Genomic DNA, 25,895 nt, shown 5'->3' on the forward strand with positions numbered 1-25,895 from the left:
GCTGTATCCCAAAACAACATTAGACTCTTCCATTTGGAAGAGAATCATCAACTGAACCATTTCTGGTCAGTTTCTTCACATCTATACACAAGGGCCCTTCAGCTTGACCAGCAGTCATTAACTGTTGAAATGGTTTCTAGAAACCTAAAAGGTTGAAAAAGGTCCCTGGACTTAGCATCATATGGAATCTAAATTAAGGGGATGGTTAAAGTTTCCTGCAGTCTGTGTGTTCACAGAGAGCTCAGCCTGCACGGGTAGAAGGCCCCAGTGCCAGTGGGATGCCATTTCATCCTACACTTCCCAGTATCAAAATGGCCTCAGTGACAGTCTCATGTTAACATCAGGAGACTGTACTCATGAAGGGGCCAAGAGAGACCTTTAAAGAACAGAAATATTGAGGGGGGGCTTGGAGTTGATGAAGATTTGATATTAAATAAAGCAGAGGCAAGGAGATTCATTACAAAGGATGCTTAGTACTAATACTATTTATGAATAATGACTATATTAGTGAAAGAAGCAGAAACATGGTAACTCCATGCAGACCAACTTTTGAGGTAATTTCTTCTGAGTTCAATAAAGAGTGCCTTGAATAGCTGTGTGTGGTGGCTAATCTTGGTGTCAGCTTGACACAAGCTTGGGAAAGCGAAAACCTCATGAAGAATCACTTTCATCAGACTGGTGTGTTGGTGCATCTGTGGGGCATTTTCTTAACTGATGCAGGAGAGCCCAGCCCACTTTGGGTGGTACCTCCCCGGGCATGTGGGCTGTGTAAGAAAGGTTGCAAGCCAGTAAGTAATGTTCCTCCATGGTCCCTCCATCAGCTCATGCGGCCATGTTCGTGCCTTGAATGTTTGTGTCCTTTATTGATGGGGTGTAAGCTATAAACCAAGCAAACCTTTTCCTCCACAGCTTGGTTTAAGTCAGTGCTTCATGACAGCAAGGAAAGTCTACCTGGGACACTGTGTAAGGGCACAGAAATGATAGAGGTCCTGTCCTCAAGAAATTCTCAGCCCCAAAAGGAAGAGAGTGTCTTAGGCTTAGAATTTCACCATGGGAATGCTAGGGGTACGTGTCAAGTTACGAAGAGGTTTAGAGATGAGAGCAGCTCATGTGTGTCACAGAGAGTCATTAAAGAGTAGTGACCTCATCATCCAGATGAACAAGATGGGCCAAGGCTAACCCACAGACAAAGGTGTTGAAGAGAAGAAGAGCATCGTTGCTACCTCGGCAGTGGGAAGATGGGAGGCTGTTCCATTTCAGTGGGTCACAGGAGCCGCAGCAGAGGGCCCCCAATGTGTCCTATAGATTAGGATTATCAAGCAGAGGAAATCTATGCTTGTGGAGGACAATGGGAAAGACTATGAATTAGTTTTAAGTCGGGGATAGGAGAATCTTGCTAGAGAAATACAAGAACATTCATGTGTATGGCCACTCAACAAACAGATCTGAAATGAAGAGCAAACGAATGAAGAATATTATAGGAAACTTTAAAGGGTTCAGATGAAAAGTGCTGGGAGCTGACTGGAATGGGGCAGCATCATAGGGTCCTAGAGAGAAAATCTTTTCAAGGAAAAACCCACTGAAGAAAAGTGTGCTGGGACCTGGGAGAAGTCTAGGAAGATGCAGCTGTCCAGGGCACAAGAAAAGGGGCATGACCATAGGGCAATGGGATAGACTGGATTCAGCAGCTCTGGGGACTTGGATGTGAGGGAACTGTTGGCCTCAGGGCTATTTGTTGAAGAACTAAAGTTAGACGCTTGAGATCGGGCCTTCCTATGAAGCTTGGCTCACCTCTGATTCTTCATCTGGACTCTCACCTCTTTCTCCCCAGTGCTGTGATTCCAGATGTGCCCAGCTGTTGAATACACATTTTTCATAGCTGATTAAAGCCATGTTGAGGTCTGAAGGCCTCACTTTCACACCTAAGTTTTGTTGTTCATCATGACTGGAAACACTTGGAGAGCATCACGCCAGAGCAGGACCACGGCGCCCATGATGGGTTGGTTTTTAATCATCTATGAAGAATGTGCTATCAGCTATGGGGTAGATATTTTACCTTCAAACATCTCTCTTCTGTTATCAGATTTAACAAACATCCTTTTTCTGTTTGTTTTTAAAGATGGAGCTTTCTTAAAAAATAATTTTATGTGTATGTATGTATGTATGTATGTATGTATGTATGTATGTATGCCTGAGTGTATATATGGTTACTGTGCATGTGCAGGAACCCAGGGACTCCAGAAGAGGGCATGGAACTGGAGTTGCATGAAGTTATGAGCCATAGAATGTGGGTGTTGTGAGCCAAACTCAGGTCCTCTGACAGACAGCCCATGATCTTAACTGCTGAGCCATCTCTCCAATCAAACAATGGTCAACATATCAAGGGTAAACCTCGGTGGGTAGTGGCCAAATTCTATAAAGAGAAATAAATGCTAACGTTCAGAGATGCCCCTTTACTGGGGAAGATGGCAGTGTCTTCTTTGTAGAGGGTGAATTCATGACGGGCACTAGACACGCGAAGAAGAGAAGCTGCTGAGTAAGCACTAAATATTCTTGCATGTCCCTTCCTGCTGTGCACAAATGCGTTCTCTGACCTTAGCTTTTAGAATGTAGCCCATGCACTGTCTAATAGTGGGCAGACAAGACTGAAATGCAAGCTGAAGGACCCTCACGCAAAATGCTTAAAGCCAGAGTGTGTTTGGATTTCTGATTTTTACGTGTATATGGGAAGGATGCCACTAAGTGTCAGATCGGTGTTGTGGCGGATACACTTTATACTTGTAGCCTAAAGGGATTTGATGTAATTTTTTTTTCAAATAATTTTATGGATTAGTGATGCAGATTTATACAATTTTCCACTTGAGGTGTCAAGGCACCTTTAAATTTTCAGATTTGGGAGCTTTGGAGTTGTTTAATTTATAATTCAGATATTCTTCCTGTTTCACTAGTTGGACCACTAGCTGGACCACCCCCATCTCACCCCAAAGTTAGCCTCTGCTGGGGAGTGGAAGTCACTTCCTTTTTATGTCTTATTGCTCCCCAAAGCAGCTATGGCTAGAGCAGCAGATGAAAGTCCAGATGTCAGAACCGGACCCTAATCATCAGCTGTAAATTGTCTCACTTTGGCCTTTGTGTAAGGATGAACACAGGAGCTCAGGGAAAGGGCTGGAACCTAAGTGGGGCAGGGCATCGGCATGGGACCCTAGTGAGGAAAGCCCTTCAGGGAGAATCTTCAGCAGATGAGGCTACAGAAGAGGCTGCCATTTAGCTTCTGAGTTTTGCACCTGCTGATCTGTCAGAGAAGAAGCGGCAGAGTGTGGCCACAATAGATGTTAATTCCATTCTGAGGACTAAGGAGAGAGCCGGCGGCGAGGCAAGGGGAGGGGCATCTCCCATGTGTGAGAGATTGAGAATTCTTGAAGAAAAGATGAAGATGTGGGGGTGGATGAACAGAGGACAGCAGAGTGGTCCCCTCCCCCCCCCCAGACTGAGCGAGTGCCTGACCAATGGCTCTGTTCATTTTTCACCAGCTGTCCTGGAGGTAACTGAGGTTTGTGGGTAAGACCGACCCTGTAGTAACAGGCTTCATCTAGTGACAGATTCTGAATCCGGGATGGTTCCAGCTACGATCATCAGGGTCATTTCTTGTTGCCTTAAGAGTGAGTCATAGCCCAAAGCAAACTTGGGGATCAGGCTTCAGTACCTCCCTCCTCAGAGTCTAGTGTACCAATGCTCAGCCTCCTCTGAATGAAGCTTCAGGAAGCTGGCAGGTGTTCGACCGTGTGCTTAAGAGTCGGAAGTGTGGCGCTTAGACTAAGCCCCCTGAATTTCCCAAGATGCCCTGAGATAGGGAGCTTGGATAGGGGGTATGTAAGGTTATCTCCACCGCCGTTACCCTTAAAATGCATTTGTCTGGCTCTGGTAGATAAAATTCTATCATCGGCTTTGGTCACTCAGCCAATAACCTCATCAGAGTTGTCTGCATTGTATTAATTACCATATAAAGCAATAGGCTTCTTTTTACAGACATTTCATACGTGCATATTTTTGGTTGTTGACCCGTTGTGCCCTCCCTGGCCCCCATTACCACTTACACTACCCCCTCCCACAGGGTTCCCTGTTCACTTTCATATCTAACACCTCTGTTACCTCCTCACCCCTCCCTTAGAGCCCATCCCACCCCCACTTACAGTTCATGGAGCCCTTTCTAGTTTCTCAGCCTCTACTTGCTCTCACTTCCACAGACATGCACACAGATAAAAATTTAAAGCCGGGTCCACATATGAGAGAGAACACAAAGTGTGGGTCTTTCAAAGTCTGTGTTGCCTCCGTCAAAATAATACCTTCCCGTTCAGTCCATTTTCCTGCAACTTTCGTGATTTCGTTCAAGGCTGAATAAAATCCCATTGTCTCTATGTGTCTGAGGATTTCCATTGCTGGAAAGAGACATCCTGACCAAGGCAACTTTTGTAAGGACAACATTTAGTTGGGGCTGGTTTACAGGTTCAGAGGTTCGGTCCATTATCATCAGGGCAGGAGCACGTGGCACTGTCCAGGCAGACAGGGCATGGGAGGAGCTAAGGTTCTACATCTTGATAGGAAGGGGTCTCTTCCTCATAGAGCAGAGCCTGAGCCCCGTGGGACCTCAAAGCCAGCCTACCCACTTCCTCCACCAAGGCCACACCCACTCCAACAGGGCCACACCCACTCCGACAAGGCCACACCCATTCTGATAAGGCCACACCTCCTAATAGTGTCATTTCTCATGAGCCAAGCTTATTCAAGCCACCACAGTATGGACCACAAGTATTTATTATCCATTCACCCATTGTTGGAATCCAAGGTGCTTCTACTTCCTTTCGATTGTGACAAGAGACATGAGTGTGTATCTCTGAGGTAGGACAGAGAGCTTATTAGGTATATGCCTGAAAGCGGTATAGCTGGGTCTACTTTCAGTACCTGAAAGTGTCTTCTTAATTAATGTTATATAATAATTGGCTTCATACCAACCTTCTCATATGTGTCCATAATGTATCTTGATCACATTTACCCACCATTACTCTCTTTTGTCCTCCTCCCACTCTTGTTAATCCCCTTTCTCTTCTCAACTAAGCCCCATCTACGTTCATGTCTGTGTGCAAGTGTATGTGTGTATTGTGTGTGTGAAAGTGTGTGAGTATACCTGTGAGTGTGTGGGTATGTGCATGTATGTATGTGAACATGTTTGAGTGTGTAAGTTTGTCTGAGTGTGTGTGAAAGTGTGTGTGTGTGTGTGTGTGTGTGCATGTATGTGAATGTGTGTGTGTTTGAAAGAGCCAGGGAAAAAAGGAGAAAGAAAAGAATGAGGGAAGGGGAGAAAGAAAAGGCAGATGAGGAAGAGGAGGGAGGAGGTGGAAGAAGAGTTGGGGAGGAAGAAAATGAGGGGCAAAAGGGAAGACAGAGAAATGAGAGGAGAGATGAGGAAGAAAGGAAGGAGAGGAAGAGGAGGAAGAAGAGAAATGGGGATGAAGAGGAAGAGACTCAGGCTTTTCATTAGGGTTTTTTTCACAAGTGTGGTGTGTTGGCGGGGAGTTATTGGCAGGAGCCGAGACACCTTACCAGAGGTTAGACCACTGAGGGAAAGTATTTCTCCCTCTGCCTCAGGGATCACCACCCTTCCAGAGCAGAAGCCTCCACCCTGGTTTCCATAGGTACACACCAGTGTCTGTTAATGCCATGTCTAGGTCTTCTCTCCCCACGCCCTCACCTCCTCAGTTTTCCTTAGGGGTGTGGCAGCTCTGGGTACTTTCCTCAAGTTGTTCAAGGATGTTGAACACTTAAAAAAAAATTCTTTACAGTTGCATAGATCTATGTGGTCTATTTCGATTCTAGTCTCTGTTATCAGCCTGTTCCCACCAAGTCCCCTTCCTGGGTTCATGTCTGACTGTGTCTGCCTGTCTGTCTGTCTGCCTGTGCCCCACTGCATTTACTTCAAGTTGCATGTGTGAACTTGATTGGGGGTGTCATTTACTCCTGCAAGGGTAACTACACTACCCAGAAATAGGACCCCTCCTCCAGCAACCTTTAGCCTATAGCTCATCAGGGAGGTGTGGGGCTCCATCCCCTCCCCCATGACACAATGTCAGGGGCACAGAATCAAGTGCAGATAACCACCCCTGCTGTCAGGTGAACACTTTACAAATATTTACTGGCCACTTGCTTTTCTTCTCATGTGAATTGTCAACTGAGTTCGTTGGCTTATTTACTGTTCGGAAGTTTTGAGTTTGGGGTGTTGAATTTTTGTGGCTCTTTATGTGATCTGGACACTAACCTCTTGTCTGAGGGTAACAGTCAGGTCTCCACCTTCCCCTTAGAAATCAGATGCGTTTTATGTCTGAATTGTCGTTTCAATATTTAGAAACAGAAGAACGAGACGGATATTCCGGAAGGTTTATTATGTGCTCTGCATTTTACAGCGTCTCATTTTGTCCTCATTTTAAAACCCAGTGAGATTAAGTACTCCCTGTCTAGGTTTACGACTCAGAGCTTCAGAGAAGCTGTGCTGTGCCAGGCCCAGAGAGCTGTAATGTGAAGCCAAGACCTTCTGAGCGTCTCAGTGCCCTTGGGAAACTATGGAAACATGCCAGGGGAAGGCTCAGGCACCTCACGCTGGGCTCTGAGGAAGTTCAGCTGCAAGCGTTTGCTCGGCGGTATAGCTTATATCCATTACTTGTGTTGTTGCTGTGATTTCCAGACGGCGCGCTGTAACTTCATCTTTGGTTTTCTTACAGGTGCTGTCTGTCTTGTGTACTGTTAGAGCAGCTTAGGTTGTTAATCTGTGGAAAAAGAACACCACCTGTTAGCGGAAAACTCGTGGCAAAATCTATCTTATGCTAGAGTTGAGAGCACTTCTAATGGTCTCAAACAGGATCCACAAGCCTGTGGTGTCTCAGAAGTCACTGTAGTGCCACAGTGCTGTGAACACCTGTGTAAAGTGGATAACTGGGGCTGGGGAGGTGGATCAGTGGTTAGAGCACTGGCTGTGCTTACAGAGGACCTGGGTTCAGTTCCCAGTACCCACATGGCGGCTCACAGCTGTCTGTGACTCCAAGTCCAGTAGTTCTTACGCCCTCTTCTGGTTCCTGTGGGTACTGCATGTGCATGGTATATATACATACATACATGGGAGCTAGTCTTCTAAAATGTCTAAGTGAAAATGAATAAGCAATTAAGAATAAAAAATAACCAGTGTTGGATTTATACATTACTAGTGCCATTTGGCATTTCTGAAATGATTCTTCAGTAGAATGGTACATGCTATAAAACCAAGGTGTTAAAACAACAATCACAAATGGTTGCTAATCTTCTAAAATAAAAAGTACTGACTTGGGTGTTTAAGGCCTTTACCACTGAAGCAGGAGTGCAGTATGTGGTTGAGTAAAATCGAGCTGCACACACAGTTATTTTACAAGGTCAGTGTTTTCAGAATTCACACAGTAGGTACCCTGACCCCCAGTGTCGCTTGGCACTTAAACTCACTTACAAAACTGAACCATCACTGGGGTGACTTTAAATTGACCATTAAGCATGCCACTCGTGACAAATCTGTCTTATGACTATAAAATAGGGCATGACCTCATGGAGTAAGCATTTAAACATTTATGTGTGAAGTTTCCCTCTTTGTATTCGGAGATCAAATGTTTCAGATCATCGAAGCGTAGCAGACAGTGTCTTTTAACCTCCTCACACTCAAAACGCCAAAGCAAATATTAGAACATTTGCAAAGTACATTTAGTACTCTTATATACACCCCCCCCCCAAAAAAAGAAAACACCTTTTGAAACGGACCTGGGATTCCACATACTCGGTCTTCACCCGTTGCCCGGTCTCTGCCCATCCACAGTCAGAGAGCATGGTTATTTAAAAGCTACAAGGCCATCTTTGTGCCGGCCCTGCTTGCTTTCAGCAGCAGTACAGAGCTGGGATTCATGTGGCCACTGGCTTCACTTCCCATAAAGGGCGGAGTCCAGAAGCCACGCCAGCGACACTTTCCTCCCTTCCTGAGCTTTGAGGGCCAGGTCTCTGCAGATCCCACCCTTCCTCCCCCGAAATCCTGGCTCCTGAAGGGTTGGGACAGAGAGAGGGAAGAGGCACTTCTGCTACCCTGCTGATTCCCTCTGAGAGATTGTCAGGGCCAGTGGTAACAGTGCCTACGGATGAGACGGGCTTTGTGGTCATTGTTTTAACGAGCAGAGAATTTTTCTATTAATTTTTATAGGCAATTTGTGGAATCCTTTTCTCTTTGTTGCTTTGACAAAGACCATGAACAAAGCTTCTAAGGGAGGGAATGTTAGTTGGCTTTCACTTGGAGATCTTAGTTCATGATTGAGGCAAGCCAAGGCAGGCACTTGGAGGCAGGAACTTTTGCAGAGACCATGGGGAAATGCTGCTCACTACTTTGATCCTTGTGGCTTGTTCCACTTGGTCTCTTATAGAGCCCAGGATCACTAGCCCGGGGGGTGACTCCCCCCACAGTGGACTGGACCCTCCTACACTAATCATTAGTCAAGAAAATGCCCCACAGAACAACCCGCAGGCCAATCTAAGGGAGGCAGTTTCTCAGTTGAAGTTCACCATCCCAAATGACCATTGCTTGTGTCAAGTTAACAAAGCAATAGTAATATATACAGTTTAAAAAAACCTAACCAGAACAGGCTACACCCAAATAAAGCAACTGAGTACAGTTAATTCCAACCAGAGATGTTTGGGAATCAGGTGGAAGTCTCTCTCTTTTTTAAGTTCTCAGCAGTAACAGACTGTGGTATCCTAGTCAAGATTGGTTTGATTTATCATTGTTTTTAAGTTTTTTATTATATCTCTCTCTTTTCTGCCTTTTTTAAAAGAGGGTAGGTTTTTATTTTGTTTTTTGTTTGTTTTGTTGAGACAGGGTTTTTCTGTGTAGCCTTGGCTGTTTTGGATTGTGTAGACCATGCTGGCCTTGAATTCAGAGATCTGTTGCCCTCTACTCCCTGCCCCCTGCCTCTGTGCTGGAGTTTAAGGAACTCATCACTGTACCTGGCTAAATTTCCCTTACGTTTAAAAGGTTGTGTGTGAGTGTTTACTTGCATGTGTGTATGTGCACCACATATGTGCAGAACCCATGGGGGCCAGAAGAGGGCGCCAGATCTCCTGGAACCGGAGTTATATACAGACAGTTGCGAGCTGCCATGTAGGTGCTGGGAACCGTCCTCTGCAAGAGCAGCCAGTGCTCCTAGCCACTGAGCCATCTACTCCAGCCCCAAAATATTCTGTCGTGTATTGGAGTAACTTTAGCAAAACGTAAGAGATCTCTCCCATAACACACCATGACTCGCTTTCCTCCAAACAGTTATGTTAGATGGACGGTCATGACAGGAAAAATGTATTACGGCCATGGGCATAACTAGGGAGGATAAAGGTCACTGTTGTGTTTGCAAATAAACAGAATGGTTTCCATTCGGAAAGACTGATAACCAGATTCACAGAATGACCTAAATACAACATCCTATTTATTTTTCCACTTCTACTGAGATAACAAACATACAGCTATGCGTGTGCTCACAACTACTGTCATGAGAGAAAGAGACTGAGGTATTGAGTCATAGACTCTGAGGGGAAAGTCCTGCTTGCTCACTCTAAAGTTTTTAGAGGGAACCGTGGGAGCGTCTGCTCACAAGGCTACTTAACTTTAAAAGGAAGCTATGCCAAGCTTGCTTCGCTACAGAAGTGGGCTACTGAAGGTTTCAGATAACAAGTATATCTTTAAAATAGGTTCTGCTTTAAAGCGATAAAATTAAACTATTCTTACTCATTGGTTCCTGGATCCTGGTTGGGGGCATAGTTCCATTGATCACTTATTGGAAGAAAAATAATAATTGTTGATGTCATGGAGGTTATTTGGAAAACCAGTTTACCTGTTTCGCTTGAATGATTAACATGCTTGGGTCATATTTATTTACACCCTAAGAACTTTTGAAGACCAAAAACAGCACAGTATTAACATGGTAGGTGACAAGATAAAAAATAATGGTGGTGGTTTCATGAAGAACTCGGGTGTGGTGACCATCAGATTGCTCCAAGGAGAGGTGGTCAGGGGTCAGGTGTGTCGTGAACCATGGGATTATTATTATGTGAAAAAAAAAAAAAGTCTGTCATGCTAAGTGACTTGGCATACTAATTTAAGAAAGAGATGTCTGGGCGTGTGTAGGGAACTCGGTGGTGCATATTGCTTGTGGTTGATTATTTAGGCAACAGCCAGTGTCTGGGGACTGCCCTTCCCAACAAGCCTACTGATGGCCTGCCTCTCTCTTCCCTAAGGTCATCAGCTCCATGAGTTCCCTCTCAGAGTACTGCCTGCCCTCCATCCTGCGAACACTTTTCGACTGGTACAAAAGGCAAAATGGCATTGAGGATGAATCACACGAATACAGACCACGAACAAGCAATAAGTCCAAAAGGTATACTTCCTCCCTCCCTCCCTCCCCTCTCCATTCCTCCCTCCCTCCCTCCCCTCTCCATTCCTCCCTCCCTCCCCCCCCTCATGCCTGTTACACTCTTGCCCCTGTCTTTCCTCATGCATCAACACGGGATGCGGGGCTCTCCGACATTCCAGGAAGAGCTCTGGCAAATGCCATGGCTCATTCTGGTCCATAGCAGATAAGGCATTTGGAGCATCCTATCCCTGCCGGCTGGCTCCAGTCGGAAACACACTGGGCCTGATTTGTGTATTTGTCAGCATAGGCTAAAGTGGACCCCAGGTCATTGTACTGCTTTCTTCTTTCCTCTACAGTCTCCCCTCCCTAGGTCTATACTCAAGATTGGCAACTGCAGCTTCAATCCTAGCCGATATTTTAATATTAGCCTGTTATCCAGGTAGCCTGGAGTGCTTAGGAAACCATGGTAGAAGGGCATGGGGCTACAGGCTATCTCTCTGTACTTCGGAGAGAGGGACCAAAAGTGCAGATTAAATTCGTTTCAGTGACTTCCGCTGCCAGATGAAGACGACTGTGTCCGTGCATTCTGTGGTCTGTCTCCTCTGCGAGTCTGAGACATGGAATTTACTACCACAGGAGCTCTTTGGCAGCTGAATACATTCTTATGGGATCAAGTTAGTGCATGACCCCAGATAGTAGGCAAACATTAAATTTCGTAAGTTTGAAATTAAGGTATGGTACCTAAGCAGAGAAAAAAACAAGTTATGGATATGAAGAAGGCTTAATAGAACTTTTTAAAAGATGAAATTCTGGACTGGAGGGATGCCTGAACTTTGAATTAAATACTGCAGAGGGCCTGTTCTGGGTCCCCAGAACCACATCAGGAATCTCCCAGCCACCTATGTGGCTCTTCAGCGATCAGACTCTGGTTACCTCTTTGAATACCTGCACTCAAATGCACACACCTACATACGTGCATGTAATTAAAAATAAGATGAATATTGAAAAAAAATAACCTGAAATTCGCTTTCAAGTGGTGTGGCCTTTATTTTTCTTGCTAATCCTGATACTACGCTTAAAGTTTTGTTTTGTTTTGTTTTTTTTAATTTGAGACCTGTAATTTTATTAAATACATTCTTTAGGGTGTGTAAGTTTGTTTTTCTAAACCTTGAGTTTCTGCACCAGTCTATCATATTCATCCCGTTGTTTGCAAAGGCAGAGGGATGACTTTTTCACACTGAGGAAGTCTTAGTGGAAGAAATTTTTTAAAATTTATTTCTTTATGTTTATGAGTACACTATCGCTGTCTTTAGACACACCAGAAGAGGGCACCAGATCCCATTACAGATGGTTGTGAGCCACCATGTGGTTGCTGGGAATTGAACTCAGGACCTCTGGAAGCATAACCAGTGCTCTTGACCACTGAGCCATCTCTTCAGCCCCTGGTTGAAGGAATTAAAAAATAAATAAATAAACAAATAAAACCAGAACCTTGCTCTCTAGCCCAGGTAGCCTGGTACACCTGGCAGACCTTCTTTTCTGGCTTCCCAAGTACTGGGATTGCAAACGTGAGCTTTCGGGAAACACCCAGTGACACACTATGTATCCTGTAATAGTCACTGCTTTGAAGTATGTGTTCACTGTTCTTAAAAGATTCCCAGCCTTTACAGCTGTCACCACTATCTAAGTACAGTGTTTTCTGACTCCAGAAAGAAAGCCTGTTCCCATTACCAGTCTTTCTCTAATATTTTCCTTTGTTTAGTTTTTTTAAGATCTATTTATTGTGTATAGAGTTCTGTCTGCATGTACATTTGCACACCAGAAGAGGACACCAGATCCCGTTACAGATGGTTGTGAGCCACTATATGGTTGCTGGGACTTGAACTCTGGACCTTTGGAAGAGCAGTCAGTGCTCTTAACCTCTGAGCCATCTCTCCAGCCCTAGGTCTTTTTTGTTTGTTTGTGTGTGTTTCTGTGTTTCTCTCTCTCTCTCTCTCTCTCTCTCTGTGTGTGTGTGTGTGTGTGTGTGTGTGTGTGTGTGTAAGTGTTTGCCTGCATGTATGTATGTGCACCCTATGCATGCAGTGCCTGTGGAGGCCAGATGAGGGCGTCAGATTCATTCCCTGAGACTGAACTTACAGATGGTTGTGAGCCACCATGTGGGTGCTGGAAACCCAAGTCTCTGCAAGAGCAACCAGTGCTCTTAAAAGCTGCGCCATCTCTCCAGTCCCTTTAGCAGTCTTTCTTCAGGAATAACTTTAATATATTAAAATCTGACGACAGAATTTCCATTTGCAGTAAATTCACGCAGTCACCTCCTTCCATCAGAAGCATTGGCTTGTGGGTGGGCGAGGGGCTTCCCTGGCGGTGACTCTCCACAGGGACCCAGCAGCCGTTGGTAAGAATTGAACTAAATGAGTTTGGTTTTTTTTTCCTCTTCCCTGTCAGGATTTAGTTACTCAAACTAGATTCTTGATGAGTTTAAAATGCAAGGTTTGTTGTTTTTTATTGGGGCTTGTTTATTTGTTTCAGGGTTTGGTTTTTAATCACTACTGGTCCTTTGTAGGAAACCAGGGTCAGTTTTAAGGTCAAACGTCCACAGAATAAGAACAGTAAAATTTACCTCAGTAGCATTTAGCTATACTTCAACATTTAAAATAAGAGTATCTAGCCAGTATCAGCCTTGGCGCACACCTCTAGTCCCAGCACTTGGGAGGCACTGGCAGGTGGATCTCTTGAGTTTGAGGCCAGCCTGGTCTATAGTGTGAGTTCCAGGACAGCCAGGGCTATACAGAGAAACACTTTCACAGAGGGAGCAGGAGAACAATACATTTTTTAAATTTTGCTTTTTATTATCATTAATATTACTATCATCATTACTGGGTAGAGGTGAGGGGACAGGAGTGGGACAGCACAAGTGCATGCGTGATTGTTTTGTTTGGAGGTCATAGGGCAGCTTTGGGGAGTCACTTCCCCCATGGGTTCCAGGAATCTTTCACTTCCAGCAGATGCTTGTCCTCTCGGGCCACTTCAAAGGACCCTTACCATCCTGCTCTCTGCCGCTGCTGTCTTAAGAGCCTTCTCACTCTTGCTTTCAAGCCCCTTGCTCCCTCTTGTGAGGCACATGCAGGAGTCCTGACTGGGGGACACTCTTTTGGAACACAGATTTGTACACTCTCTGTTCCCAGACTCCAGCTGCAGCTCAAGTGGGTCTTGAGCGACCTTGGGTGGGTTTGTGTACACACTTCTTCCTGCCTTGCTGCTCAGAAATGATCTGAAATGATTTCCCTTGGGAAAGCAAACCCGAAGCTTCCCTTCTTACCCTCACCAACCTACCAGATGTGACATCCTACAGGCACTTCCAGAAGTTTGTGTGTGTGTTCATGGGTGTGTGCATTGGTGTGTGTGTCTGTCTGTCTGTCTTAAACCCTACCTTGTTTTTCTTAACTCCTCATTCCTAGACACAAAAGTATCTCATGCTTTAAATTCCTTTGACTTATTCTGAAAAGTTCTTTCAAAGAAGCGTCTATCCTGTCATCCTCTGCAATTATGGACCCTCTGTGTGTTTAAGAGAGTATACTAAATACTATATATGCCTGACTACCGCAAACCTTCATTTAAGTAAAGTTGACCATCTATCTTTCTTAGGGAAAAAAAAATTCCCAAACCGAAATGCTCCGAAATAAAAAATAAATAAATAAATAAGTAAGTGTTTGACGCCAACAGGGAGGTCAAAGGTAAGTAATTCCACAGCCGATCTCATGAGGCAGATGCACATCACGGTGAGCAGTATTCTCAACACCATAGGTTACACAGAAGGTATTCATGACACATCAGGAATTTCGTGTTTAGATTTGGGTCTTATCCCCAAGACTGTATATGTACAAATATTCCAAAGTCGGAAGACATCTGGCACTCTGGTCCCCAGTGTTTTGGAGAAAGGACAGTTGGTCTGTATTATTAGCATTTCGCTTTCATGGCTGGAAAAGGTAGAAGAGGAATAATTTTAAGTCAGGACCTTTCCACACTATGGTCCCCGCAGCAGCCACCACTGAGGGTCAAGGCCAGTACCCAGCAGAAAGCAGGCATTTCCCGAGGCATGCCCTTTTCTGCTCCCTAACTTTAGAATGAGTATGGATGACTCCACCTCTTCCTTCCTTCCTTCCTTCCTTCCTTCCTTCCTTCCTTTCTTCCTTCCTTCCTTCTTCCCTTTCATCTTTATTTTAGTCTTTCTTTTGGCATCGATTCCTTCCCCCCTGCCATTAAGTCTCAAGTGGCACAGGGACCACAAGAAAGAACAGAGGCAGTGCTGACTTAGCTCCATTCCTGCTGTGTCACACCCCTATGGATGCTTCCAGCTTCTCCTTGCCTAGGATCCTTCGGGAAGTCTGTTAATCACATCGCTACCTTATGTCCCAAGATCCTTTGAATACACACCCCCACCGTGGAAGCTCTGTCTCACATATAGATCATATTTTATGGACAGCCACATTCCCAGTCTGTAGGAGGAGTATAGAAAAGTTCACAGAATGAAGTTCCAGACCCACAGAGGGCTGTACAGTTGGTATTTCTAAAGTCAAATATTCTGGCAGTATTTGCCCTTTGAACCATAGTAAAAACAGCAGCAGCCTTCCTGCGCAGGTAATACATGATCTTGTTAGAGCACAGTGGTCCAGGAACGGGCTGGGGGTGGGCTTCTGGTGAGATGGTTCATTTCACCTTAAAAGTATCTTCGCTTTAAACTTTGCAGTGATGAACAGCAGCGAGACTATTTGATGGAGAGACGGGACCTCGCCATCGATTTCATCTTCTCTTTAGTGTTAATAGAAGTCTTGAAGCAGGTGAGTGATTCATTTACTGTCACACTTTGTAAGACTAACTAGGTTTCAAAAGTCCGAGTTTATGGCTTATGAATCCAAATACTGGGCAATGTGGATCCTGTTTATTGATTACAGTAGGTCACAGGTCAGAATGTGGATCCTGTTTACTGATTACAGTAGATCATATGTCATATTGGAATGTGGATCCTGTTTATTGATTACAGTAGGTCATATGTCATTGGAGTGACTGTTGTAGACAGGCTGTTTAATAATTTCTCCCAAATTCAATGTCATCTTTTTATTTTCCAGATTCCCCTTCATCCTGTCATAGACAGCTTAATACATGATATTATTAACTTGGCTTTCAAGCATTTTAAATACAAAGAAGGGTAAGGTGATCTCTCTCCTTAGAGTATTGACAAAACTGAAAGCTTGCATCTGAGTCAGCTCACGGATCTTTTCCCGAGCACCAGAGCCCTAACTTGTCTCCCTCTGTGTCACTCAGGTACCTGGGTCCCAACACTGGCAACATGCACATTGTAGCAGATCTGTATGCAGAGGTCATCGGTGTGCTGGCCCAAGCCAAGTAAGTGAGCGCCGGAGCCCTGGTGCCTCTAACTTACAGAAGCAGTTGCATGGAATCTGGCATTGAGTCTGGTACACACGCACATCCTGAAGCCAAGCAGCGGCTCCTTCAAAGCAGGGCCAGATCTCATCACATCCCTGCATTTCAGGCCACTGTTTCTAAGGAAAACAAAAATGGATGTGACCAAATTACTTCCTCTCTGCTCAAATATTCCAAAGATGGCTTTTAATCCTTAATTTTTTTTTTTAATCTGCCAGGATCAGATAGTTACAGTCTATCACCCGTAAGTGGGGAAATTCCATTCTACAATGTCCCTTTTACTACAGACCTCACTTGATTCAACTGAGCTAAAAATGTCCCAGACATTGTCATGGAAACAAGTCAGTGGGGAAATTCTCCTTGCTAAATTTATCTGGCCCCATGATACTTAGTATGTTAGACTCTGAGCGCTGATACACTCACTTCGGATGGGTGTCACACCCGACTTACCAGTCTTTATTCCATGAAACCCGGAGGCAAGTCAGCCTGAATGTCTATATCAGGTAAAATGAGCTAAGGACATGGTGCAAATTCAGGCCAAGGGAACAGCTTGTAGTGAGTAAAGCCTCAGTCCTTGCAAAGCGCAGTCATCAGAAGGAGGGTGAATGAGGTGGGGGGGGGGGGAGATCTTTAAGGGATGGAATTCTTCATGCTCATAAGTTAATGCATCCCTCAACCCCCATTACAGAAGCCTCTTATTGCAGTAAATGGCAATATTATAGGGGCTCACAATGGATCAGTGTACAGAGTAAACTACTCTGGCATGCTTGCTCTAAGTGAGACACCATATCATACTGAGTGTCTCTAAGGTCCAGGGAGCATCGGGTAGAAAAGTGCAGTAAGAGGGGAAAGATGCAGAGGTGGTGGTTGCCCGCTGCTGCCGTGAAACAGTGTTTGCTAGGCATGACAGGGCTGTTGTGTGGATGAACTTGAAGCAGCTATGACTCCATGTCAAGGACCTGCATAAGATCAAGCCAGCCCAAATCCCCACGTGATGGTGGGAGGACTCTTGAACTCTCGCCCCTGTCTGAGGAGCAGTTGGTACCTGGTGGCTGCTGGGGAGAGACAGAGTCAGGTCTCAGGGTTGGGGGTCTACAGAGTCTCTCTGCCTGTGCTCTCTAGTGCCGGCAGCATTGTGTGAACCCAGTGCACATGAAGTCGGAAAGGAAAAGTGGCTGGGGGACAGGAAGGGAGCTGGAGGGAGGCTGGGACTGGGTTTCACCAAAATGCATTAGATACAGGTGTGAAATACTGCATTTTATCAAATGACCGTCATTAGCTAGGCAGGCTCTGAACAAGTTGAGAAATGGCATCTTGCCGAGTATGGTAGCTCAAGCCCATTGACCCCAAACTCAGGTCACTAGAGCAGAAGGCTTACTGCCAGTGAGATGCCAGCCTGGTCTACAGAGTGATTTCCTGGACATCCAGGGCTACACAGAGAAACCCTGTCTCAAAAAGGAAAAAAAAAAAAAAAAAGAAGAAGGAAGAAAAGAAAAAGGAAATACCTCCAATTATATCATTTTCATTACATTGACAAATTCCTTAATTGCCATCATTAAAGGCTGGGCTGTTGGTTGGTTGGTTGGCTTCTCATCAGTAATGTATTGATGTCTTCAAAGTCAGTTATAAGTTTAAGAGATACTCTGGCCAGTCTGCTCTTAAAGCGTCCGGGGGCTCAGACAGCCCGTGAGATGTTCTCAGCCAGGCAATGTGCTGTCTTCATTGGCAGAGGGTGCAACCTTACATCAGCATCACAAAGGGGATATTTCTGTATACCAGGGAGACCACTGTTTTGTTCCATTGGATAGGTCCTAATTTTTGTGTCATTGGGAAGGAGAAAAGGTATGTGGCTATCTGACATAGTGGCTTAACTTGTACACCTAATAAAGGTGAATAAGGTCGTTCTGATTTTAGACGGAATCTCAGCTCCCTCCTCCTTGTGACGTGATTATTAGGGCTCTGTTTGGTCTCAGAGAACTAACCCAGTTGGTGTTTAATCTTTGTAGTGGCAATGCCGCTTAATCCCTTGCCTTTAAGGTCCGTTTTGGTCTTGAGACATTCAAATATAGTACTAATTTCTTCCAAAGTGATATTAAGTTAAGAAATAGATTGTCTAATGGCTTGAGTTGAATTTTGATACAGGTGTGTAGATGATTGCTTCAAAGATTCCTAGATTTGAAAACTGGGCTTTCTCCTCCTCCGTGCCTAAGAACTATATATCTTAAAACAAAGGCTTGTCTTTGTGTTTTTCTTTTCTTTCTTTTTTTTTTCCCTCATGTGTATGGATACTTTATACTTTGCTCTAGTGTGTGTGTGTGTGTTTGTGTGTGTGTGTGTGTGTGTGTGTGTGTGTGTTCCACGAGTATGCAGTGCATGCAGAGGCCAGAAGAGGGCGCCAGATCCCCTGAGACTGGCGTTCGCAGGTGTTTGTGGGTGCTGGGAATTGAACCCAGGTCCTCTGTAAGAACAGCAAGCGCTCTTAACCACTAAATAATTTCTATAGGCACCTTTATGTGAGTTTCATAGAATACCACAAATTGTTTCATTACTATATATGCTAAATACAGCACCAAATGAAGTATTAAATGAAAAACCATAAATGATCTTGTTTCTCTAAAAAAAAAATCATTATAAAGGAAATTAGATTTTTAACTGGAAATAGATCTGCAGGCTAGTTATATCCTAAAATAACATGCTTATGTCAAGTGAAACTTTCACAGGAAAAAAATAGTTGCATCTATTTTTAAATGAAAAAGTAAAACTTTAGCCAGTCTCATTGTTGTACTGACGTCCTGAGTTACGTAAGCAGCCTGCCTTTTTCCGCCTCTCCTTGTTAGCTTTAGCTCTGGGTTAGGATTAAAAGAACTGATGTTTAACTGCAGGACTTTCCTATGAGAAGTGCCTGTATTTGACGGGAGACGTGAATTGATATTAATAACATTTAATAACACACTCTAACTGTGTTCGCTCTGAGACACGTCTCAGTGATGTCCTCAGAGTGGGTGCATGAGGGTGCGCACAGCTTCTGCTTAACCACCTCCATGTCAACAGATGTCCCACTCATAGGCAGTTAATGCACTCAGCATGGTTGCTGAGTACCTACTGTGTGCCTGATCTTGTGGAGTGCTCATCTAGCCAGAGGTGTCAGACAATAAACGTCAAAGGAGTGAACTGTGAATTCAAGCTAAGAATCTTTCTCCCTATCCTCAACAACCTGTTTCTCTTCCTCTTTCTTTTTCCTAATTCCTTTCTTTCTTCTTCTCTTTCTTTCTTTTTTCCTTTGGTAGTGACATTGAACCCAGAACCTTGCCCATGTTCAGACAATGACCATCACTGAATCTAGGTCCTCAAGAATGCTGGGAAACTCTCTACTGCAGATCTTTATCCAGCCCTCGTTTTCCTGTTATGTTTCCTTACAGGCTGTGTCTTTTGAAACAGGATCTCTCCAAGTTTCCCAGGCGGGCCTGTGACTCTCAGTATCCCTTGCAGACTGCAACCCTTAAAACTCCCAATCCTGCCCCAGTCTCCTGGGTAGCTGGGACTTACAGACCTGTACCACAGGCCAGGATGCTACACAGATGTCTCTGTATTCATCCACACGATGTCCGTTTGAGTTGCTGAGGAGGGTGTCTTGGTCTGTGAGGTCAGCTCACTTTCAGGCTGTATGTATTAGCTGGTCAGGCAGTTACCCACGTGACATGTCAGGATGCTGCAGACCCTGAAGCAAAGACAACAGACCTGAGAGATTTACTGGCAGACATTTATTTCTTTAGAGTTTCAGGCATCAAGTTCAAGGTGTTAGCAGGGCTGATTCCCCTGTGGAGAAGTAACCTTCATTGTGGCCTTAGTGTTCTGATTGTCTTGTCTTTAAAACACCCCAGGCATACTGAGCCCATGCCAGACAGCCCACCCACCTTGACCTCTTCAACTACCTCCTAGCATAGTCATGCCCATTCTGTGTATAATTTGGGGGTATCAGGAAAGGCATAAACAACCCATAGCAGTATATTTAGGTAGGGGCCATAAGATATATTCTTACTGAGTTTTCAGACCTTGCCCACATAGGGAAGGTACTTTAAAAATCCTGGATTTAACCTTAGTGAACCACATGGGATTAAGAGGAGGGACATCTGAGGTCATGGCCTTCAGGTACCAGCTCCATCATGGTCAGCTGTCTACCTTTATTAGGTTTTGAATTTTGATGTAGGAAGAGGATTCATCCATGCCGTCATGGGACTGCCCTGAGGATTAAAGAGTTACAGTGTGGTTGAAGGGCTGTAGACTCCTCCTAGATGCCTGTTTGCCTCTATGGTCATCTTTGCCATCTTCACGTGTGTGTGTGTGTGTGTGTGTGTGTTATATAATTACATGTAGTGTACATATGTACTACGCACACACATATGACATAGAAAAGAATGCTGTCATTGGAATTTAGGATTTATGTTTTAAAATGTTCAGGAGTACAATTCTCAGTTTCTACCCAAATGAACATTACCTGACACCAAATTAAGCTTTCTAAAGTTAATCAAATTTACATCTTAATCTTTACTAGTATCTTCATTCAAAGGACAAAAACACAATTTTACAATCCCTGTGGTATTTTTACTTATAAAAGGTAACAACCAATATCTCCTCCTTTATTTCCCCCAAGTATTCAAGAAATGTCAAAAACCATGAGATGGGCCAGTTTGGAATGTTCTTTGGGAAGTGCATGTTTTGTAGAAATCTGTAAAATGCCACCAGAGATTGGGAGTGAGCCCTTAGCTGAGTCACCAGCCCACTGGAGACTTCCTCACTCAAATGCATGGAGATCGTCACATGGGCATTAACCCTTCTGTGCAACTGCCATCCTAATGAACGAAGCAAACATTAGAAACCCTATAAAATGTAAGGTGTAGTAAGCTGCAACCGGGAAGCTGTGCACCACCCCCATCCTGTGTCTGCTAGCAGGGTGGCCCTGCACCGGCCTCTGCTTCCTGTCACGTGCCTTGTGACATCTACCTCAAGACAACAGTTGCTCTGAGCTCTTCAGATCCGGGTCCTTTACATTCAGCTTTCATGACCACAGTTGCCTTTTCTAACTTAGATGTACTATACTCCCTGGCCTCCTATGTTGTGAAAATTACTAATCCGGACCTGGGGTTCCTACCGCACCTTTGATCATTTAGTCCCTGGAAAGAAACCACACCCAGCCTTTATATATCTACAATAAGCCTTAAACAGCACAAGAGCTTGGCTGATATCTACCCTCCATGCTGTTACAATCTACTTTCCTATGGATAACCCTGAGTTATTAATCACCATGTTTCGTCTGGGCTGCTCTTAAACTTCAGTTGGCCAGCCCACAGGGCCATGTTCTCTTTATCCCTAAACCATGTGGCTTCTCCTCCTTCTGCCCCTTCTTTTTCATGTTCCCTCTCTGACCCCCAAGTCCACAAAACCTAAACCCCACCTATGTCTCTTCTGCCCAGCTACTGGCTGTTGGCATCTTTATTTCGCCAATCAGAGATAACTTGGGGTCAGGGTCACTTAGCATCTTACTGTGCAGACTCTCTTGTCTCCGGGGCAACCAGTCTTAGGGGCCCAGTATTAGCAATAGAATAGGAGCAGCATCAGGGCAACTCACTACACTCCTAGCTTTGAGACTGAATCTTTTGTTATTATTGACTGAAACCTTATTGTAAAGATCCTCCAAACAAGAAATGCCAGCATTAACCAGACTCAGTGCCTGTACATCTCAGTGAACTCCTTATGGCACCCCCGAGCTTAGCGTTAGATTTTACGTTTTTCAAATATGTTTTCTGCATGTATTTACCACCCAAACCTGAAGGACTCTGAGAGAGTTAGAACTAGAAAGCAACTAGCCTTAGGGTTTCTAGTTTGTATGTCTGTTTGAGACAGGGTCTCTCTATGTAGCCTGGGCTGCCCAGCCATCAGCCTGCCTCTGCCTCCCAAGTGTTAGAATTAAAATTATGTACTGTGATACCTGGCTCAATCAATTAGCTTTATAGCCTTGATTCAAATAAAAAGTGATGTTACGGTGTAATTGGTATTAATCTGCTTTTTCAACAATACAGAGAAGTTGAGAGTAGGCACTGTGGCCTTTGTATCTGTCTTCAATCACCAGCTCAAACTCTAGAAGCCCATACTACACACAGTAGACAGGTCATTCCTATCTTGTTGTTGTTGTTGTTGTTGTTGCTGCTGCTGCTGCTGCTGCTGCTTTGGTACCAGGGAGCCAAGACTTTGCCATGCTGAGCCAGTGCATCTCCAGTATCTGGGTCTTTGAAACAGTTTTATCATGTAGCCCGGGCTAGACTCAAGCTGACGGTCATCTTTTCTGCCTCTGCCTCTAGAGTACAGGAGCCACAGGCATATACCAGCCTTCACCTTTTTCTCTCAGATACAATTTCAGTTTTCCCATTACTACACTCTTCCTTCAACTTAAAATATATATTTTTCCATAATCATTAGCCTAAAATTACACAAGAACAAACAGAAAACGTTGGCAATGGAAATTGGGGTATTTTAGGCGTTATTTGAGATACAGATCCAAAAATTATTTGTGGTCACTGTCAGAAATAGCTGATCCCATGAGCTGCACGCAGATGCTTGCTGTTGGATACTCTGGGCCCTGGGGACCTGCAAGTATTTTGGTGGTAGTTAAGCCTGAGAAAGCAGACGGGTGTTTGGTATGCTCAGGTTAAGAGTGAAACCATTATGAGAGGGTTTAAACAGCAGCTCAGCTCAGTCTGAAAGAGACGCCGAGCATCTTACGAATGAAGTGAGGAAAGTGACCAGTTGGATTCTCAAATGCCAGAGGTTGAATCTTCATGAACCAACAGCCACTGAACGTTACCTGATCTGAAGGGCCCTGTCACCTTTGGACACTGGACACCTTCAGGACGGTGACTTTTTTTACCTGTTGTTTAGTAAGCCTTTTGTGTTTCCTCAGGTTCCCTGCTGTCAAGAAGAAGTTCATGGCAGAGCTGAAGGAGCTACGTCAGAAAGAGCAGAGCCCCTATGTGTTACAAAGCATCATCAGTTTGATAATGGGGATGAAGTTCTTCCGAATCAAGATGTACCCAGTGGAGGACTTTGAGGCATCCCTCCAGTTTATGCAGGTGAAGCCCCTCCGAGGGAGTCTCAGATGTTTACCTCGTGAAGTCCTTCCAGCCAAACACCACAGCTAGAAGGTGGAAAAACCTACACGGGCGGTGCCCATCACAGGAAGAGTCAACAGCCAGGGCTCCGATTTTTCAAAGCCACGGCACCATACACACTTAATAGAAAGCATATTTCACATTATACAAAATGTTCACAGTACTGTGGCCTAAATCTAGAGCCTCGTTCATGCTAAGAAAGCTCTCTACAGCTGAACTTTAACCCCAACACTCTTTTATAAGGTTTTTATTGTGTAACTACATCTTGGTTGACCAGGTTGGTCTCAAACTTGCAACCCTCCTGCGTCAGACTCTCAGCTCACAGTTTGTGTTTTAGTCTTGTATTTGTTAGCACTACGTAGTCTAAGCTTCTTGTGATGCTGGGCCATATCAGTAAGGGCACCTTCTGGGCCAGCCACACAGCCAGCAAGGAGACCAGGGACTCTTCTAAGTACCGCCATTGTGGAAAGTTGGGTGTTTTTCATGTATGAGTACACTCGAGTTATCTTCAGACACACTAGAAGAGGATATCAGGTTCCATTACAGGTGGTTGTGAGCCATCATGTGGTTGCTGGGAATTGAACTCAAGACCTCTGGAAGAGCAGTCAGTGCTCTTAACCACTGAGCCCCAAAAGTTGGGGGTTTTAAGTGAAAGTTCCCTTTGTGATACTTTCCACTTAGATTGAATGTACTGGGGGAAAAAAGCCATTATTAAGTCAAAGAGTGTCTGCAATTAACTATACATATACATACATGATATATATATACATACATATACATACATGATGTGTGTGTGTGTGTGTGTGTGTGTGTGTGTGTGTGTGTGTGTCTGTGTGTGCCTTAACACCAAATAATCAAATTGCCAAAACATAATTAAAACTTTCAAATCCTCTTGGGTGCTCAGCTGCACCCCTGACTTTTCCCTTTCCTTCACCCAGTGATATCACTCTGTAATTAAATCTTAGTTGATAGTGACCATTGAGGCAGCAGCTCTGGTTGGGCCATAGTGGCATTCATAAGTATAAGGACCTCAGTGAAGGGAGAACTCTGTCTTCTCTGTACTATGAAAGGGGGTCTTAACATCACCGACTTCTCAGAATGTACACCCCCACTGAGTTGAAGGACAATTACTGTCTGAAGGGATCTCCCCAATGCTGCTGTGACTGAAGTTGGTGTTGACCTTCCTCAAGAGTTGAGAACTCTGAATTACAAACACATGCTGTATGGCCTCGTGGTTCCAACAGCCATGGTCAGAGAGAGACCATTGCTGAGGGTGAGGACAGGAAGAAGTTGGATTCCTGCACCCCCCAGTGTGGGTAGCAAGTATCGTGTTGGAATTCAGCACACCCAGCCTTCCTGTTAGAAATAAGTTCAGGGCTGCAAGGGACCACTCCAGTAGACGTGTCCAGATGGGCAGACCTTGATGGAGAGGGCATGCTCCAAAGAGCAAGCACATTGGCAGGAAGGGCAACTGGCTCTGTCTTTCCCCGTTGGCTGGGGCCGGACACCACAGTCTTTCATGATTATTAGTGAGCTTTAGAAAACTCAGCAAATGAAATGAAGATGGAAGAGGGCAGCCACTTTAATCCTTTACATTCTGAGAGTATGGCATGGCCTGTGGGGAAACAAAGGTTTATGGGGAAAGAGGGGGTTAAAACATTTGAATACAAGCTACAGATAAAAAGAGTTTAATTTGTTGTAAACACCGGTTTTATAGTGTTTGATAGAAAAGACAAAACGTTTATTACACTCCAGTGGCTAAACCTGGAATTACCCATTGATCCAGGAGGTCCACTCCTCTTCTCCCACCAAAGAGAGTGAAAATCTAGGCCACACAGAGGCTTGAAATCCATGTTCATGGGTTTGTTTTTTTTTTTTCAAATAGTAGCTAAAAGTTGGAAGCAGTTTAAATGTCTCTGAGCTTGGATTAAAAACAAAACCATGGTATTTCCATGTAAAATGGTAGTAGTTTCGGTTATTGAGTTCCAGCTATCTGACACAACATAGATAACCCTTAAAACATCATTCGGAATAAAAGAAGCTAGTGTTAATCCCAAAGATGGGAGGAGAAGACCACTGGCCTAAATCCCTGTGGCCAAATTCATTCAAACAAGCAACTTCTTGTAAAGCAAGCTTTCTGTGTATCCAGATGGCCTTTCCCTAAGGTGGGACTCAAGAGATCAGGACTGAACATGAGGAAGACAGGATTTTTATAGCTCAGGGGTAGGGATCTTCCAAATTTGGGGGGAGGGGGTGTTGATGGGCAAGGGTTACAGAAACAGAACAAGTTGGATATAAGGATCTCTTGAAACAAAGGCAGGATTGCAAGGTGGTTATAGCAAGGTGGTCATAACAACCTTTTAAAACAAAGGTAGGGTTGCAATTTGGTTATAATAACTTTGTTTTGAAACAAAGATGTGGTTACTGTTTCCTGAAACAGGCAATATAGAACAGCGTGCACTTAAGGTTACAGGGAGGCATAGCCCGATCCTTGAGAAACAGATTTCATCATAAGTGAAATGAACCCAATTGTCTTTCTGTAAGATGGAGGTCAAGCCCAAGAAGGAGGCGGGCTGTTTCACCACTAGAAACAAAAGGCTAAAGGTTATATGAATCCATTTCACGCAGTGTTCCTAGCAAACGAATTTACAACAGAATGTATCGTAGAATAACTCGGTTGCCTAGAGTGGATGCTGAGATTAAGAGAGACTGCCAAACTGTCAGAGTTTCCTGGCAGGGTGGGGGTGGGGGTAAGACATGTCATGAAAAGGCTATATAGGTTGGTTATAAAATGGGAACGTGATTATGAATAGAGACTAGGACCTAAATACTGTAA

The 25,895-nt window shown here is 44.4% G+C and overlaps 1 protein-coding gene across 5 annotated transcripts in view; it reads left to right on the top strand.

Moving 5' to 3' along the window:
• The window catches only part of FRY (FRY microtubule binding protein), a 364,922-nt gene that overhangs the window by 203,944 nt on the left and 135,083 nt on the right, over positions 1 to 25,895 (top strand). For all 5 annotated transcript variants that reach the window (XM_080941189.1, XM_080941185.1, XM_080941186.1 and 2 more), the window contains 5 exons: positions 10,336 to 10,475; positions 15,202 to 15,292; positions 15,581 to 15,660; positions 15,777 to 15,857; positions 22,852 to 23,020. In XM_080941189.1, coding sequence (XP_080797315.1) covers positions 10,336 to 10,475; positions 15,202 to 15,292; positions 15,581 to 15,660; positions 15,777 to 15,857; positions 22,852 to 23,020 — 561 coding nt within the window. The remainder of the gene's footprint in view (positions 1 to 10,335; positions 10,476 to 15,201; positions 15,293 to 15,580; positions 15,661 to 15,776; positions 15,858 to 22,851; positions 23,021 to 25,895) is intronic.

Source organism: Micromys minutus, assembly GCF_963924665.1.
Source record: "Micromys minutus genome assembly, chromosome: 29".
Taxonomy (NCBI): domain Eukaryota; kingdom Metazoa; phylum Chordata; class Mammalia; order Rodentia; family Muridae; genus Micromys; species Micromys minutus.